The following is an 18,633-nucleotide window of genomic DNA, read 5'->3' on the forward strand; positions in this document are numbered from 1 at the left end:
ATCAGACCTAAGGTCCTGCCATATTTGGCAGAGGTTAGTTTCGTCATATTAGTAAGCTATATAATATTGAGTTTGGTTTTTAAATTGTACTTTAAATATGCATGTAAGTGGTCTTTACTGGGTTGTCTGAGTTAAATTTCTGGAAGGCTCAAATGACCCTCTCCCAGCCACCTATGCATCTTGCCTGGTGGCTCTTAGGTATGAAGCAAGGGGATGGTGGAAATGAGAATGGATGGATTTGCCGTTGGGGGCAAGATTGTAGCCCCGGTGCCCTTTCTAGAGGGGTGTACTAGCTAGAAGTCTAAATTGTGGATTCTAACTTGTGTTGCAATCCTGGCACTGTCACGTAATAGTTTTATGAGGATGGGCACATTAACTTGGGCCTCAGTTTTCCCATTATAATATGAGGAAGAGCCTGTCACCAGCTACATTAGATTGGTAGGACTAAATGAGGTATTGTATGTTCAATGCGTTTCATCCTGTCTGGTCCATAGTAAGAGATCAATAAATGTTAAAGATAACTGTCATCGATCATTGCAGATACACTAATAGTAGAACAAGTAGTTCTGTTATTACATCAGTGGTGATTAGCACATTTAGAAACATTTAGTTATGCTTTGCCTTGAAAATGCAGCAGAAATACTTTATTAACTCAGGATTCTTCAGGCCTACCTTTTAGAGTGTACTTCCGAGCAGAACTTGTCATTACTACATGTTTTGATAAAAATAGGTATGTTTTCTTACCCATTTCTGTTCAGTGAAGCTTAACAAAGTTTTATAGCTTTCTAGTCTTTAAATACCAAATGAATATTATTTTGCTGAGGGTCCCACGCCACTATTAATCATTTCAGTAATAACCCTTGTATCTAATATGTACTTTGTATAGAAAGTACAGATCTCGACTTGTGATACATTTTTCTAAAATTCTTTTTGAAAGCATTTTGTGTAGCTATGGAACCGTGTCTGCTTTAATTAGAAAAGGCAGTAATCGTTTGTGCATTTTTTTTATTTTTATGGTTTTTTTTTTTTTTGTTCCTTGTTCCTCAATTCACTGCTCCAATTTATTCTTCTGTTGGAAGAGTGAGCATTACCATCCTCATTGTATCCCATGTTCTTCTTTACTTTCCGTTTTGGTAGCCTGTGATAAAGTATTAGTTATTGACACAGAGGGAAATAAAATAGTTTTTTATTTGGTGACAACTGAAATAGTGTGATTTTGGCATCTCTGCTGAGTAATCATCCATGTGACGCAGAAACTTAAAACTATGAACTAGCTGCCGTCACAAATGTGTCGCTGATCTACAGTTTGCAAGGACATTACGTGCTAGCTGGCAAGTGGGTAAAACACTGTGTTTATAAAATAGGGTGTAATACATTTCTTCTTGTCTGTATCTAATGGGGAGCTTTGACTTTGGAGAATTTGCATCAATAATAATCATTGGAGAGGGATGCTGTTGACTGATGGATGGCACTGCCCGTTCTCAGACCTTTCGGCTTCCGTCTTCTACCTGAAACCATCCAAGGGGCTCCTGTTAGCTCCTACATGAGAACTAATCACTTCACCGATATTATAGTCAAAAGTTTACAAAGTGTTTCTTGGGCAAGGCATGTTGTGTTACCTTGGCAGAGAAGGAAATGCCAAATACAACTTATTATAAAAAAGTGCAATCCTTTCCCTGGTCTGTGTTAAGTTTTAGAAAATTGCAACTATTATTAATACTGAGAAACAGGAGGGAAAATATTTCATTGAACTAGAAAGCTGGGCAATTGAAATTTGTTCTTAAAATTTTTGTCTTCTTAATTCAGAAGTTTTCAAATGTCATGGGCTTCTAGAATATGATAGCTGAAAGGGGCCTTCAGGGTAATGTTTGAAGTGTTTCGCTCTAGAAGATCTTGTGCCAGAGACCCCAGGGCTAGGTGCGAGGCTGCTGGGTTTCTGTGCTCCATGCCTCCCGATGCGTGGGACATGGTGCTCTGCTGTTGTTACCACACTCCGCTGTCCACATCTCACTGTTCATTCTGAATTTATTCGTAATTCCATCCTGCCAGGCCTTATTTTTTCTCCCTTTCTTAGTTTTCCTCTTCATTTTATAGCGAAGCGCTTTCTTACCAGTTTTACTGAGAAATAAATGACATAGTACGCTGACATAGTATCCCTGAGTACGCGGAAGGCACACGGCGTGATGGTTTGATTTCCATACAGTGTGAAATGATTACCGCAGCGTATGTTCAGTTAACATCCGTCATCTCCTGTAGATAAAATATAAAGGGAAGAAAGAGAAAAAGAAAAAAAAAAGTCCTCTTTGTGATGAGGACTCTCAGGATTTGCTGACTGAACAGTTTTCCCTGTATCGTGCTGCAGGGTCAGCTCTCGTCGTCATGTGCGTCACATTCCTAGTACTGCTTCTAACTGGAAATCTGTACCTTTTGATCATTGAGTGTTATTTTCAACCTGCAAAATAATTTCTCCGCTCTTAATAATTACTCGACCTCCAGGTCTGTGCTGTCATATATGGTAGCCGCTATTTAAATTTAAATTAAACTTTTATGTGGCTACTTAAATTTTGATTAACACTAATTAAAATTAAATAAAGTTCTCTTAACCATATTTCAAGTGCTTAATGCATGTGCACGTAGCCCCTGGTTACTATAGTGGATAGTGTAGTTATAGAACATTTCTGCGATCCCAGGAAGTTAGACTATAAGATTTTCGAGGGCAAGGGGCCATATATGTTGATAATAAAAACATAAAACTTAGGCTCCTGATGTTTTAGAGTGTGTTATTGAACACACACCCATGCTGTCCTTTGTTCCTTGCCAACTTTTTAGTTTTGAAATAGTACCCTTTTCTTGGACCATTTTTCGATGGGAGAGAAGTCAACAATTTGGTATTTTCCATTTACATGGTGTCTATGGTATGTAGCATGGACCACTTAATATACCACAAGCAGGAGAGGAGATTTAAGGTTATAGAAATACTTGTTGCATCATGTTCTTTGCGCAGCCAATCATTGAGCTAATGTAGTATCTTAATTTTTTTTTTTTTTTTTTTAAGTTATAATGGTGACTCCTTGGTGCTCCTTCCTTGGCATGAACACAAACACCGAGATAAAGACTGGTGCGAGGAGCTGGAGTGCAGGTAAGGACGAGCCTGTGCGAGGGACCCTCATTTCTCCAGGATGCGTGGGTAGGAGGCCTGTCGCGGTGGTGTGCAGTAGGTGACCATGCACTTGATAGTCCCTGATTTACAGAGTTTGAGTGGAGTTATTTAAATACTTAATTGTTACATTACAGTTCTTTTTTTAATGACTTTTTTTTTTAAAAGATTTTATGTATTATTTATTTGAGAGGAAGACAGACAGAGATAGTGAGAGAGAGCATGAGCAGGGATGAGAGGGAGAAGCAGGCCCCCTGCTGAGCAGGGAGCCAGATGTGGGGCTCGATCCCAGGACTCTGGGATCATGACTTGAGCCGAACGCAGAGGCTTAACTGACTGAGTCACCTAGGCGCCCACATTACAGTTTTTTTAATGGAAGATACAAAGTATTCAAAAAAATGATCCTGATACACCAACTCTTTTCTTTTTAAAATATTCCCTTTTAGTCTTTGATACACAGAAATAAAATGTTCATGGTTGTTGTTATGGTATGCACACAATTTTGTTTCTGATTCAATTTAAATTTTTACTTTAGTAAGACTTAACCTTGAAAAGCCTCAAAACATGGAGTCATCCGCTACTGGCAAGGGGGTGGGAGATGAGGTGTGGGGCTGGAAGCATTCCAGTTCCCTTTTTCTCACTCCTCAAAGTCAGGTAAATGGTCCCTTGTCATCTTTCCTTCTATATTTCCTCTACATGAAATCAGAGGTTAATTTTTCGGATTCATGAACTGAGGCTAAGAACCTTCGGATTGATCCAGAAATCCTACAGATTCCTGGCACCAGGCACAGCATAGGATGGGGTTGGAGTGCTAGAGTTGAACATCAGAGCATTTAGTGAGAATCTATGTTCTGAACGTTGAAGCTTTGGTTCCCTGCTACCTCCTAGCTCCTGGAGTCTAGACATATTTCCCAAACAGAAGTTTGGAGATTTCTTTTCTGGAGAAATGGAGTAGCTTCTGAGAAAAGGTCTCTAGATACTCACATATTGTCCCGAAAGCTTCGTATATTACGAGGTTGCAGCTCCTGCCACAGCCCTGGAGCTTCCTAGATGTCTGAGGACAGGTGCCGGCAGGTGGCACACGTAGAAAACGGAACTGAAAGTCAGAGACCACAGAAAAAGAAAACTTCAAAAATTAATACTGCCCAGGAGATAAGAGAAGATAGTACAGTTATGAAGTAACAAAAGGATTTTATAAAATAGGAACAAAGAACTATGAGAACTTTCGGAAATAAAAAATATGATAGTGTCTAAAAACTAGAGGGGTTGAAAAATAAAAGCAAAGTACTTCTCCAGAAAATAGAATAAAAATATTATAGAGCTAGATAAGAGAGCTAGATAAGATAAAAAACAAACCTAATATTCAAATTATAGGCATTCCAGAAAGAGATGACATAATAGAAGTGAAGAAATTTATAAGAAACATTTCAAGCCTATTATTTAGAATCAAAGGCCAGGAGTTTTCAGATTGCAGTGCCCACTGCACTAAAACATACCATCATGACCCTCCAGAATATCTGGGCTGCAGTCTGCCAGAGAGAAAAACCTATTACATAAAAAGAAGTTTGAATTAGAATGACCTGAGATATCTCCAGAACAGCAGTAGAAGCTAGAAGAGAAACTTCTGGTGGGAAATCGTTTTTGATCAGGATTCTTAGATCTAGCTTAAAATCCTGAATCAGGTATGAAGTTAATCATGTAAGGTCTTGTAAAATTTACCACCCATGTACATCTCATTTCAGGAAGCCATAGAAAATGTGTTTTATTAAAATGAAGGAGTCAATAGAAAAAAAGCCATTTGATTCAGAGCTGGGCTCTAACATAGGCCGTGGCAACGGGAGGGCCCAGGATGACAGCTGCGTTCTTGTCGGGTGAGCGAGCAGCCGTCACAGACTGGAAGGGTGTGCATGGCTTCAAGAGCCAGCTCTCTTGGAACAGGAATATTACCTGTTATAATTGACTATTGGGAAAAATATTTATAGTCTTTCATATTTTGCTGTTAATACATCTTTTAGAGAATTTGGAAAACATAGCAATGAATGCATAGACGTCAGTGGGCAGCACAGGCGGACACTTGGCATTTATTAACTCCAGAAAATGAAAAGTTGTTCAAAAAGAACAGTAGTTGTGATAACGTACCACTTGGCTCAGGAGAAGATCATCATAATCACATAGTCATAATAATGCAAAGAATTAGTGGTTTAATCGAATTGTGATGTTTCCATAGTGGAAGAAAAGAGTGTAGGGAAAGTGGATGCTTGTGGTTTAAGACAGCTGGATAGCACGTAGGGTAGATAAATCAGAAATAGTCACAAGTACATACCAGTTAGATGTGTGGAGGAAAATCCAGGAAGATGACTGACAGACATGAACAGGTGTAGGGGGAGGCAAGGACGGTGGTAGTATGAACTGTGTATGGAACTGCTGGCTTTTCATTTGATAGGGGTCTTTTCGTGCTTTGGGATTGTTGAAACTATGTCTACTGTCTGATAAATGATAAAAGCCCTAAGTGGTAGTGTACTCATTTAGAAGCTCTCTTAATGTAACTGGTAACGTTGGCTGCTTCCTTTCATTTTATTGTGGTTTGGATACCTGAGATCATGGAGTAAGTAATTCTTTGTTACCTTTTTTACTCCAGTAAGTTTTAGTGTGGTGGCAATTGAGTGTCCTGCTGTGTTTTTGCTGTTTGCTTTTTAAAAGTTGTTTTTAGGGGTACTCGGGAGACACAGTCAGTTGGGAGTCTGGCTGTTGGTTTTGGCTCAGGTTTTGACCTTGGGGTCGGGAGATCGCAACCCCTGCCGGGCTCTGTGCTGAGCAGGGCGTCTGCTGGAGATTCTCCCTCTGCCTCTGCCTTCCTCCTTGTGCTCTCACTCTCACTCCAAAATAAGTAAATCTTCAAAATTTTTAGTTTAGTTTTCATTTTTTAACCAGAGTTGTATATATTTGCAAGTAGATTAAAGAGCTAAAATTTCTACAAAGCTTGTTGTTAAAAAAAAAAAAAAAAAAAAAGAAAGAAAGAAAAAAAGCAAAGCCCAAACCTGAAGCAATTACTTTTAATTCTTTCAGATGATAGTTTTGCTATTAACTCCATATCTCGGAATAACAATTTGTTGGTACTTGATTCCTTAGTCCTGGCCGTTAACTGTGGGCTTCCTAGAACGGAAGGTAATGGTGAGCACGTACCCTGCTCCTTCCGAGCGTGCGTGTGACATCCTTCACGCTGCTCCCTTTAACGATCGTGTGCTGTCATTTCAGGGGAGTTGCGGGGGACAGTGGAACTTAAACGTGTGGTCTTCATCAGCCGTATTGAATTAGAAGTCATCACTTAGCAACCGGAAGGAGAGGTTGAAGAGGTAGAGAAACTGATGATGGTATGAGGTCAGGGCCAGCGGGCAGGGTGATAGGCAGAGGTGTGGAGAGACAGTTGACAGGTGAATTCTCTCATTTCCAGATGGGCTTTTGAGAGAGTAGCGCGGGCAGAGCACCGGCCCATCCATCCCGTGCTTCCCGGTTCCCCGCAGCACACCTTTGTGTGACTCTAAGTAGATGAAAGGCAAGAGGGCATTTCTTTTCTGACCAGCTGCAGCAGGCTGAAATGTAAGCAGGCTTGCTGTGCCAGAACCCCCAAAACAGAAAATGAAAAGTCAGGAGAAGTTTGACAGAGGAAAACATGCTTTTGAAGATGGCACAGATTTACAGGATTACAGGACGTATGGTGTTGCTGTTTCTCTTAATTGGTGTCTGTCCCCTGCTAGATACAAGAATACCGAAGGAGGCAAAGCAGATGCAGGTCCTGTTCTCATGAAGTTTATATTCTGGTGGGAAAAACGGTCCTGCTGTACATGACCGACGTGATGGGTGCTCGGAAAGCCCAGGCCGGGGGGCGTGGGGAGTGTGTCACAGGGAGACTGCCGCTTGGAGGCAGGCAAGGAAGGTCGTCCTGGCAAAAATCTTGTGAAATCTGAGATTTGAAGAATGAACAGGATTTCATTTAGCCTCGTGGAGGACAAGTTTGGCAAAAGAGAGCAGGGTGTGTTCTAAGCAGAGAGGAGAACTTGTTGGAAGAACGCTCAAGGCGATGTCCCCTTCGAGGACTAAAAATAAAGACCTACCTTGTTGAAGGAGCCAGAACAGAAGTGAGATTGGCACCAAGATGAGGCTAGAATATTTTACAGCAGATTTACAGGGTGTAAAAGTAGGCACGGGGATGATAAAATCAGGTTTCTGTTTTTATAAAGATAACTGTATTACCCAGGGAGATCCTGAGTTCAGTTTTGATCTTGTTGCATTGGAAGTGCCTGTGAAACATGGATGAGCAAATAGGGGGCTTCTGAGTGGAGTGTGGCTTGGGAGTCAAATGGCGTCATTATTTTGTGTGCGGTAGCTCATGCGGTAGTCCAAGGCGAGATCAAGGGCGAGATGAAGGGAGAGTCGGGCGTGAGCAGGGAGGAGAGAGCTGCACCGGGTGTGGCGAGGGGCCAGGATGCAGGGTCGCTGGAGGAGCCTCGTCCGATGCAGGCGGCCTAGAAGGAGCTGCCAGGAAGAGGAGAGGAGGCAGACAGCCCCACACAGCAGAGTGAGGGACGCCAGTTTCTGGCAGGAGAAATTGGTGAGAGGGAAATATTAAGGACTGAAAAAAAGTATTAAAGGACCTTAGAGTTGCTCATGGGTATTTTTTCTCTGGTAAAATGGGCAGCTTTAACGATTTCAGGGGGAAATGTGACTTTTTTTTTTTTTTTTCATGACAGTGACTGGGGAAAACCACCGGTCAGACTGTTACTGGAGCTGTGACACTAGCTGAGCGAAGGGGTACCAGTTACAAGCCCAGTGAGTTGTCTGAGGCCTGGGACTAAAATGCCCAAGTCTTTACGGGCTTTGTCTGCTCGTATATTCGAGCTGCTGATAATTCCAATAAAAATTCTACCTGTAAATGAAAAATGAAGCACCTGCTCCAGGCCACACGGACTTCTCTGTGTACTTAATTTATATTATTTTGAATACTCTGGCATTGTATCCTACCCATTTTCTATGACTAAAATGAGTCTGAGATTAGGCTTAGCTCAGTAATTAATGCAGAGTTTCAGAGCTTTCAGCAGTGGAATGTGCTTCGTTTCTGACTCCAGAGGCCGCTGCCTGGTAATGGTCACCGCGAGAGCCCCTGTCCCTTACCCGGGCTGGCTCAGATGAATGGTGTCCCTAGCGGCGCGCAGCAGTGTTCCGTAGGTCGCTCCGAACTCTCTTGGTTCAAGTCCTTTTTCTGGGTCCTTGCTTATGGAGGGCAGTTGGCCAGGATCCTCCTCTTAAAAGCTCCTCATAATTTGTGATCCCTGGGCTGTTGTCCTTGGGTGCATTCCTCTAGGGGTTCTTTACCTATGGCGAGTGGCCCAGAGTGGTCCTGTACTTCACAAATGTCAGCGAGGGGCCACATTGTGACACTGACTAATGATATATTATCGGTGCAAATAAGGTGTATTCCCTCTGATTTTGATGAACATGGAAAATAAGGTTTCTGAATTTATATTTGAGTTAGACCTACCTGGAGGTGTTTTTCCCACACGAGGCCTGGCTGGCCATCGCAGGGGCTTGATTTAGTGCGCCCGTGGCAGGCTCCCAGCCGTGTGCGTTTGGTAAAAGCCTCCCAGGGTGATTTTGATTTTGTTAATACTTACTTGATTGATTTGTGGCATGGCTCTTTTGATTTATTGTCCATTCTGATTTTTTAAATTGGGAAGTCTAATAGGAAAATAAATTAAGCATCCCCCAGATGTCCCATTTATCTTGTAAGTGTGCCCACAGATACGGGAAAACACATACAACCCCCGACCCCCCAACATACATACGTGCATACTCCCTGCCTCTGTCATCACTCCCTCCCCATCTCTGTTCTGGCTCTCTCTCTCTTTTTCACGAAATTCTAATTTTTTCCCGCATTCCAGTCAGTTACTAATTGTTTCTTTTGTGGTTTCCAGAATGGTGATTGAGCCAAGTCTCCAAGATGAAAGCGAATTCTTGTATGCCGCCCAGCCCGAGCTACTGAGGTACAGGACGCCGGAGCTCACAGTGGACAAGGTTATGGACTGGTATCAGACCAGAGCAGAGGAAATAGAGCATTATGCCCGACAGGTGAGGGGAGGGGACAGCGGATCCTCCGTACCGCGCTGGGGCCTTAGGACTCCGTGTGGGTCCAGGCAGCTGGCCGGGGAGCCAGGGATCGTGGATTTAGTTTGCAGAGATGGAGTAAATGTGTCTTACTACTTTTGTTTTCTCATTCTTTGCCTCACAAGCTTTTGTGGCTTCTCTGGGGATTCTTAAAAAGCAAATACATAGAAGAAAAATTGCTCAAAATCTTTCTCTAAAATGTAAGTTGTAAAATAGGATACATCCTATCCATGATTTTCCATTTATTTATTTTATTTTGTATTTATTACTATTTTTTATTTTCCATTTGTTTTTAATAGGCTTAATACCGTATTAGTGGCAGTGACTGTATCAGCGCAGAAATACTTGCCCAGCTCCCTGTCCTAGTGCAGTCATGCAGTTGGTTTTCATTTTGCTTTTTAGGAACCTTGTTTGAGGCGCTCTCTCTAATTAGTTTTCCTCAAGTCTAAGCCTAATTCCCCTCAGTTCCCCTGTGCCTTTATGGAGCTGCAGGGGAACCACGTGGGGCAACGGAAGAGAGGGATGAGGATGTACTGAACCTTCGGAGGTCTGAATGCTAATCTTAGCTCTTCCACTAATGCACCTCGTGACTCTGGAGCTGCCACTTACCTTTTTTGCACGTGGATTTTTTTCATGGGCTTGGTTCCTATACCAAGGGCAGTGAGAACAAAGAAATTACACAGGAGAGAATATTAAAAATTCTGCTAATTGAGTGCAATAGTCATCTTCATCTTAGAGAACAGAAGTTGGCAGTTCAGAGGGAAGAATGGCAGAATGTACATTGAAATCTCGTTGAGGGTCTGGTCATTGGATGCCTTTTTCTTTCTACTTGTATTCTTGGCCTTGGACCACCTATCCTACCATCAGTTTTTCATTTGACAGGAAGGGTGATTTCTAGAAGGTCTGATGAGCAGCAGTACTGTGGGACGGAATTTGCACCTTTGTTTACGTTTCTACTTGGTGGTTGGTGCGGCCCTGTGTCTCCATTTGATAGTCTCCTTGAATTTCTGCTTAATCTGACTCCTACTTTTACTGTTCATAGAATTGAAGAGGAGTTATTTGTTGGAGCTGATGCTGATACTATAGATCAAACTTTTGGGGAGGGTGGGCCAAGAATATTTTATTGACTTTCCAGGTCTTTGAAGATGGCTGAGGACCATAGTACATTTGAAAATGTTTAGAATCCTGATATTGGGATGAGAAAATTCTCTGGAGGTGCTCTGGCCTAACTCCCTATGTGCTTTGTACCTTGAGTGATAATGATGTGTCGGTGGAGGTTTATCGATTGTAACGAGCGGTCCACTCCAGGGTGGGCTGTAGATAACGTGGGAGGTCATGGGTAGGTGGGGGTAGGGGCTCGGGGGGAAGTGGCTGGACTTCTTCATTTTTGCTGTCAACGCTGCTCTAAAATGTGAAGTCTATAAAGAATAAACAGGAAGGAAACTATAGAGCGTTCTGAAATTTAAGTTTGTTAGCAGTCTAGTAATAATTCCTAGACATCTTGAATTCATTGTGTGGAATTAGGACTAACTATAAAGAGAAGCGATTTGGGGGTGCTCTGTTTAGCCGTCCTTTCTGTTCTTTCATCTCGTCCCTTTATATACAAACACTCCTAATAGAAGCTTCATTTTATTTATTGATGCTTCATGTGGCTTGTGCTACAAAGTGATATCTAACATAGTTTTTATTTTTTTCATTTTTAGAGACTTAATTGATGTGGGACTTCTTTTTTCCTTGGTGCCTACAAATGCCTTTTAGCAAAACCTGTTTGTTGGATTAGGAAGTGTGTAGAGTAGTGAAATTTATCCAGTGAGGGCTTGGGGTACGTGGCATAATTCAAGTTGCATTAGAGCCTGCTTTCATTTAAGGTGTCAATAGTTTGGTTTTAAAACATTTTTACCTCTGTAAGTATCTGGGAAAGCAACAACTTCAAAGTTGATACGAGGAAAACAAATCTGGGTCACAAAATTGGAGAGTGTTACAAATGGCGAATGTGCTGTATGTGTTAAACCATCATTAGCACAAAGTTGGGTCTCACACATCAGGCTTTCTTCATGCTTTCGGAAAATTCACCCGTGATAGTTTTTTGTTTTTTTTTTTAAATTGGTATACAGGTCGATGTGTTTTTTCAGATGTGAACTGTATTTTTATTATTAGAAATTAGGTAAAAAAAATACTTACCTGTTGAAGTATTACCAGATCACTCCTGTTTTGCCTCAAGCCTTTCCTACTGATAGTTTCCCCCCACCTTGTGTTTCCTGGCACTGTTCTTTCTAAGTGAAAATGCATTTCTTCTCTTTTTATTTCATCTGTACCGGGCGGTCCCTGGGGCTTTGAAGGGCTTTAAGGGCGGTCCTTTAATATTGCTCCGTGTCCTTCGTAGCCCTGCATGCACTGCCCTTCCCCCGCCACTTCTCTGCTCCTCCCAGCCCACCACCTCCTCATTTGCAGATGTTTTTGCTTTGTGCGTTACTGGGGAACCTGAGGACTCGGTTCCCTTAGTCCTTACTCTTTCCAGCTTTTCCCAGAGGAAGAGATCTCCTCTCTTGCCTCCAGGGTACTGCTTTCCCTACCTGTGCTCTGGATTCCACATCCCGGCCTGCTCAGGGCTGTTTTGCGGCTGGTGGCTCTCTCCCCAGTGTCTTCAACCCTTCTTCTCTACTTCGTTCCTATTATTTTATTTATTTATTTATTTTTTGGCCATAAAGTTCAAACCGCCTCTGTTTTATAAATACAACAGCAAAAACTGAGAGTCCTAATCTCCCTGGCTTTGGTTGCAGCTGTCTTCCCTCTGTCACAGCTCAGCTCCGAAATAGTCCCCTGTGCTCTCGGGTGTCACTTTCTCAGTGATTCTTACCTCCTCATTTGTCTGGAGTCTGGCCACCCCTGCTACTCCACTCCAGGGACACTGCTTCTTCACGTCCGATTCCCTTCCTGTGTTACTTCACACATCGTCCTTGGAAACCACTGCTTCTCTCCCACAGTCTCCTCTGCGCCGCTTCTAAGGGGTCTTGGTGCTTTCCCTCTTGTTCATCCGTTTTCATCTCTGGGTGGCTCACATCCTTTGGCTGGTCCCTTGAATTTTGCTGTCCCCCAGAGGGCTGCTCTTGTCACTAGTCCAGAGTCTTCTAATACTAGTCACTGCGGTTCTCCCCACTGGCCTGCTTGTTTTCTGGTCAGTTCCTTTCCAGTCCGTCATTCAGTGACTACTGAGCATTCCTTCTCAAGTGTGTAAACCAACTTAGGATGCCCCCATGGAAAGTCCGTGGTAGTATTTGCATTTCAGGATAAATGGCAACTTCCTTAGCTCAGGGAACAGCATTCTCCGTTCTGCGGCCCCTCCCTGCTGCCTTAGCCATCTTTCTCGTTGCTTCAGACCATCTTCTCCGCCTTAGGGAACTAACCACACTGTCACAGCACAGCCCACGTCTCGGCCTTGCATGCTGTGCTCCTGCCCGCCTTCCTCTCCTTCCTTCTTGACCTGCCTGGATCCACGGATTCGTGGACGTGCATTTCAAGTCTTCCTCCCCGGGGAGGCTTGGTGATGGGTTGGGCTGTGCGCCTTTCCTTGAGGTCCCGCTCACCTCGCTGTACTTCAGCCTTTGACGTGACAGGTCAGTTTTCCGATGAGGTGGAGCGATCACTGCAGGAGGAGACCTCCTCTTCCTCAGTTTCATATTCCTAACCCTGAGAATGGTGCTCGGTTCAGAGGAGGCCCCCAGTACCTAACGGGTCGAGTAGGAGTAAGGGACTAAGTGAGGGGTGCAAGGTGCCAGGAGTGAAGGTCACGTTCATTGATTTTGCCATCAGAGGTACATCCTTTCATCAACCCAGTCAAGGGTTAGGGACTCACATTGCTGTGTCCTGAGCGTGTCTACGAAGATCAGTCCTCACTGTGGTCTAAATGAAACGTAAATATTTGCATTGAGACAGAGAAGGTGTCTCCCAGAGTTCACCATTTGGCGAATGTTTTCTGAATGCCTTTTCTCTGGGGGGCGCCGTGGAAGGATAGGCCGGTACTGAACGGGGATGTAAAAGCAAAAGTCTTTGTTTCCGGAGCCGAGCGATAGAGTGAAAGTACGATTGATTTGGCATTACCACTAACTAGCTACCCCCCCACCCCGCCTGTTAATGTTGTGAGAATTAAATTGACAAATATATGTAAAACTGCTCTTAAACTGTCATGCTTTATGAATTTAGGATAGTTGTCTTTCTTTTATTATCTTTAGTATTTCTTGCTGATTGTTTTGAAACAGCTTGACGATATATTTGATGAAGAACTCTACTGTTTTTACACTAAGTAAATGTACGTTGCTGATAATATAATTTTATATAAGGTGATTAGCAGAATTAGATTCTGTGCTGGAGGCTTTTACTTGAGAAGATGTGGGAGACACAGAACACTGAGATTTACTGTCGCTTTTCTGTTTCAGGTTGACTGCGCGTTGTCACTCATTCGACTTGGAATGGAGAGGAACATTCCCGGTTTGCTGGCTCTGTGTGATAATTTGGTTACTCTGGAAGCTTTGGTTTACGAAGCCGGGTGTGATTTAACCCTGACCTTGAAAGAACTCCAGCAGATGAAAGACATTGAGAAACTAAGACTACTGATGAATAGTGTAGGTTTTATTTTAACTTTCTTCTTAAGCATTCCCTATGTACTTTGATTAATGTGGGTCTCAAAGCTGAAGATAAAATGTCCTTCAGACCCGAGCACTTAGTAAATAAAGGAAGGTTTCTTGTCTTAAAAAATAAATAAAAATAAAAAGTAAATTAAATATTACAAAGAAATTAAAAATAAATTTTAAAAAAATCTAATTTTTGAATAAATTGCTGAAAATATCCCCAAATTATTTTGGCTGTTTTTATACTTTGCTTGCCTTTTATTCATACTCCTCTGTATAAAACTTTTTTTTCTTTTAGCTAGGCATATTTCTAAACTAGCTGGCTATTCTAATAATCATAGTCCTTCACTATGTTAAATTTCTTTCTTCACTATGTTAAATTTCTAATCCTTCACTATGTTAAAATTCCCAATTACTTAAATATTTCACTTACACAGAAATACTGGCGTTTATAGGGCTAGGTGCTTGTGAGAAGAAAACATCATGGCTTAGGACTCATGACCTTAGGAGAATTTGGTTTCTTCTAAGCCCACTGAATAGAGAGACACCCCTGAGACAATAATGGTGGCGCTGCCGGGTGCGTTCTGTCAAGGGACACCTCGTGCAGTCTCTGCTCGTGGGCAGCCTGGTTCCGGTGGGCCGGCTGAGGGGAGGAGCCGCGGCTGCCTTACGTGCTCTCGTCTCTCCCTGACTGACTAACTTTCTACCTCCCTTCCTTCTTTCTTTTCCGCTCTTCTCTTCTCGTCTCTTCTCTCTTCTCTTTCTTCCTCCTGTACTTTCTTTTTCATCTTCTTTCCTTTTTCTTCTAGTCATCTTTCTCCCTCAGGCGTCCCCTTCCCTTTGGCTTAGTTAATTTTTACCCCTGAGAAACCCACCCAGTGAAAACTGATTTGTATTATAGGTAAGACTCCTTTTACAGGACTTAGGTGGATCTTCTGGATTAAATAAAAGAAGGAATTGTGTAATGTCAGGGAGAATGAGTAAAATCATGGGTGTCATTTAGAGTTTTGTGAAGGTGGGTGTAAAGGAGCAAAACAAAACAGGAAAGGAAAAGGGAGAGATTCTGGGATTTTATACAGAAGATGGTCCTCAAGTGGTTCCCTTCTAGAGCTCTGCAGTGCTCCTGTTTCTGTCTGCTTTTTTCTGTTTCACTCTTCCTATCCATGATCACTCTCTCTCTCTGTGCACACGCACACACACACACACACACACACTCTCTCTCTCTCTCTCTCTCTCACATTTTTGGGGTAGAATCAATCTCTGCTCTGGGAGACCTCATGTTGGAGTTGTAGTAGTAGCGTGTTGGTCTTCCAGAGCAGGGTGTAGGTTGTGAGGGACCATGATCACGCTGGGTCCCTCACAGCTCACCTCTGGGTGAGCTGGGGTGTCTGTTTTAGTTAAGTGTTGGGCTTCTGTTGTTTCACATTAGTTTGATCATATGTGAGGTTTAGAACTCGTTGTCTGGAATAATCAGGTATTGAATGTGTTTGTTTGGTTAATTGTGTTTGCAGTGTTCTGAGGACAAATATGTGACAAGTGCCTACCAGTGGATGGTTCCCTTTCTTCATCGTTGTGAGAAACAGTCTCCTGGTGTGGCTAACGAGCTATTAAAGGAATATTTAGTAACGTTAGCTAAAGGGGACTTAAAATTTCCCCTGAAGATATTTCAGCATTCCAAACCGGATGTAAGTAGAAACTAACTTTTTAAGAACCTCTGTGCTTCTTTCTCTGCAGAATTAGGTTTTATTTGCCAATTTGTTATAATAGGATTTATAAGTAATTCCCCTTTAAACAAAAGGAAACGGATGTCATGTTATTCTTTTCATTTTTTATTATTATTTAAATTTTATTTAACATTAATTAACATATAGTCTTTTTTTTTTAAAAAAGATTTTATTTATTTGACAGAGAGAGAAAGAGAGAGAGATCACAAGCAGGCAGAGAGAGAGGAAGGGAGGCAGGCTCTCTGCTGAGCAGAGGGCCTGATGCAGGGCTCCATCCCAGGACCCTGGGATCGTGACCTGAGCCGAAGGCAGAGGCTTCAACCCACTGAGCCACCCAGGCGCCCCAGTTAACATATAGTCTATTATTAGTTTCAGAGGTAGAGTTTAGTGATGCATCGTTGGCATGCAACACTCAGTGCTCATTCCATTAAGTGCCCTACTTAATGGCCTTGCCCCCAGGTAAGCTATACCCCCACCCACAACACCTCCAGCAACCCTCAGTTTGTCTCCTAGAGTTCAGTGTCCTTTTTTTAAAGTATCTTATTTATTTATTTGATAGAGAGAGCGCGCAGAGCATGAGTAGGCAGAGCAGCAGGCATGGGGAGGGAGAAGCAGACTCCCCACTGAGCAGAGAGCCCGTTGGCAGGGCTCGATCCCAGGACCCTGGGAACATGACATGATAACCCGAGCTGAAGGCAGACGCCCAGTCATCTGAGCCACCCAGGTGCCCCTAGAGTTCGGTGTCTTTTATGGTTTGCCTCCCTCTCACTTTGGCATTTTTTCCCCTTCCCTTCCCCTATGTTCATCTGTTTTGTTTCTTAAATTCCACATATGAGTAAAATCATAGGTTCTCATGTATTCTTTAAACATGTTTCAATTCAGTCCATTTTTTTTTTAGGAGTTCATGTTTCTTTATTCCAAAGTTTGTTGACTTTCTGTTTCTGTTGATTATATGTATTGATATATGTCAAGATGAGAAAAACTAATACTTGATAGAGCACTGAATTCTTATTATAGACAGGCTCTGTACAAGTGTTAACTTATTTAATCCTTATAACAATCCTATGAGGTGGGTATTTTTATTCGTCATCGGAGGGAGAGAAAAATTGTGATACAGAGCGGTCGGTCAGGCAGTTGCCCAGGGTCACACAGTAAGGAGTGGAGTCTGGATTCACACGTGGGCTGCTGCTGCTGCTGCTGCTGCTTCTTTTTTTTTTTTTTTTTTTTTAACACATGGGTCTTCTAATTTCACAGCTGTGTTCTTCATCATTAAGTTTTACCCTAACACCAACAGAAGAGGAAAAGATTCTTGCCCTTTAGGACCTTCAAAATATTTATGAAAATCTTCATATTTATGAAAATATTTATGAAAATCTCATAAGGAAATCTATAATTATTCTTAATAATTTTTATATTTGCTTGAGAGTACTATATGGTTGACTCTCAAACAATGCAGTGTTTAGGGGCACTAGTCCCCCACCCCCTATGCAGGCGAAAATTTGTGCATAATTTTTGACTCCCCCTCCCCACCCAAACTTAACGATCAATAGCCTACTGTTGACCTTACCAATAACATAAACAGTTGATTAGTTTTAGAAAACAGTAAGCTAGAGAAAGGAAAGTGTTATTAAGTCATATGGAAGACAAAATGCATTTACAGTACTGGATTCTGTTTATGAGTAAGCGGACCCTCACAGTGCCGGGGTCAGCTGTATTTATAGGTCTGTACTTCCGCGGGATTCAAATGGTTTTTCAGATTCAGTGGCCGTAAGTCATTTTATTAAGTGCAGCATATTTCTGCGAAGTAAATAACCTCTTAATTTAGCCATAAATCAAATATGTTGTTTCAAGAGGTGGTGGCTCCCTTTCTGTTGGAGGGGGCTCGAGCAGAAGTAGGATAGCACCGTCACTGTAAGGCACTGACTTTGTAGTCCTATTCAAAGCCTTGGATTGGGTTTCAAGCAGAAGCCATGTAAGGCCCCTTCTGATCCTAAATTCTAAGTGAGTGCACTTCCTTGAGCTAGCCAGTGCAGCAGTCTGAAGTCCTCCGAAGTATATGGCCACAGACCATATAACCAGAATAAAAAAAAGAAAGCATTGCTTAGTTAACCTTACACATTTTCTTCATTTCTGAAAAAGGGCTGTTTGTCAAACGTGTCTCTGTTCTTTGGCTGTTTAAAATTTTCCATCTTCTCATAGGCAGTTCCCACTTAGTATTCTGATTTTGAATTTGGGGTGGTTTGCTGTTACCGAGGGCGGGTTACTTCCGACAGCGGAGCCCTGTTCGAGCAGCAGGATGGATTAAATATGAATGTTTTATGAGGAAGAAAGAAGTGACTTTAAATTCCTTCCAGTAATCTTGTTTGTGATTCTTCTTCCTTACAGAGCCTTGGAAATCCTTTGTGTGTCGTCAGCTTTTCGTTGTTTTTACTTGGCAATTTAGTATGTGCCTTTTGAATAAAACATGCAGCTGTTTGATTCTGTTGAAATATGTAAACATCAAAGCAGAAAACAATGGGGCTGCTGGGCTCCTCCTTTCCAATCTATCCTCTTTATCTCTATCAATATTATCTTTCCCCAATGGAAATTTGATCATGTCATGATCTGTGGGAAACCAGTGTCTACAAGGTAAATGTTGGGCTCTCTGGAGTGGCTTAGAAGGTTCTTTGTGGTCTCTTTCCAGTCTGTCTCTTTAGCCTCATTTCCCTCTGAGAGTGACTGTGCTAGTCCACTCATACTGACCTTCGCAACCTGTCTTCATGCTGTCTGTCTGGCCTTTCATGCCTCTTTTTGCTTTTATAGACTATTTCCTTTGTTTGGGGTGGTTGGCTTCCCTTTTCTTCCCTTTACAGACACCTGTCTGTCCTTTAAGATTCTCTGCTAGGAGACCTGTGACTTCTCTGTGCGATGACAGGTCTTGTCTTTGCCTCTATAATAACCCACATCACACTGTGTCATAATTCATGTT

The 18,633-nt window shown here is 42.3% G+C and overlaps 1 protein-coding gene across 2 annotated transcripts in view; it reads left to right on the top strand.

The window, feature by feature from the left end:
• The window catches only part of NBAS (NBAS subunit of NRZ tethering complex), a 322,741-nt gene that overhangs the window by 117,416 nt on the left and 186,692 nt on the right, over nt 1-18,633 (top strand). For both annotated transcript variants that reach the window (XM_044262053.1, XM_044262054.1), the window contains exons 22-25: nt 3,056-3,139; nt 9,127-9,280; nt 13,750-13,935; nt 15,453-15,626. In XM_044262053.1, the coding sequence (XP_044117988.1) occupies nt 3,056-3,139; nt 9,127-9,280; nt 13,750-13,935; nt 15,453-15,626 (598 nt within the window). The remainder of the gene's footprint in view (nt 1-3,055; nt 3,140-9,126; nt 9,281-13,749; nt 13,936-15,452; nt 15,627-18,633) is intronic.

Source organism: Neovison vison, chromosome 8, assembly GCF_020171115.1.
Source record: "Neovison vison isolate M4711 chromosome 8, ASM_NN_V1, whole genome shotgun sequence".
NCBI lineage: Eukaryota > Metazoa > Chordata > Mammalia > Carnivora > Mustelidae > Neogale > Neogale vison.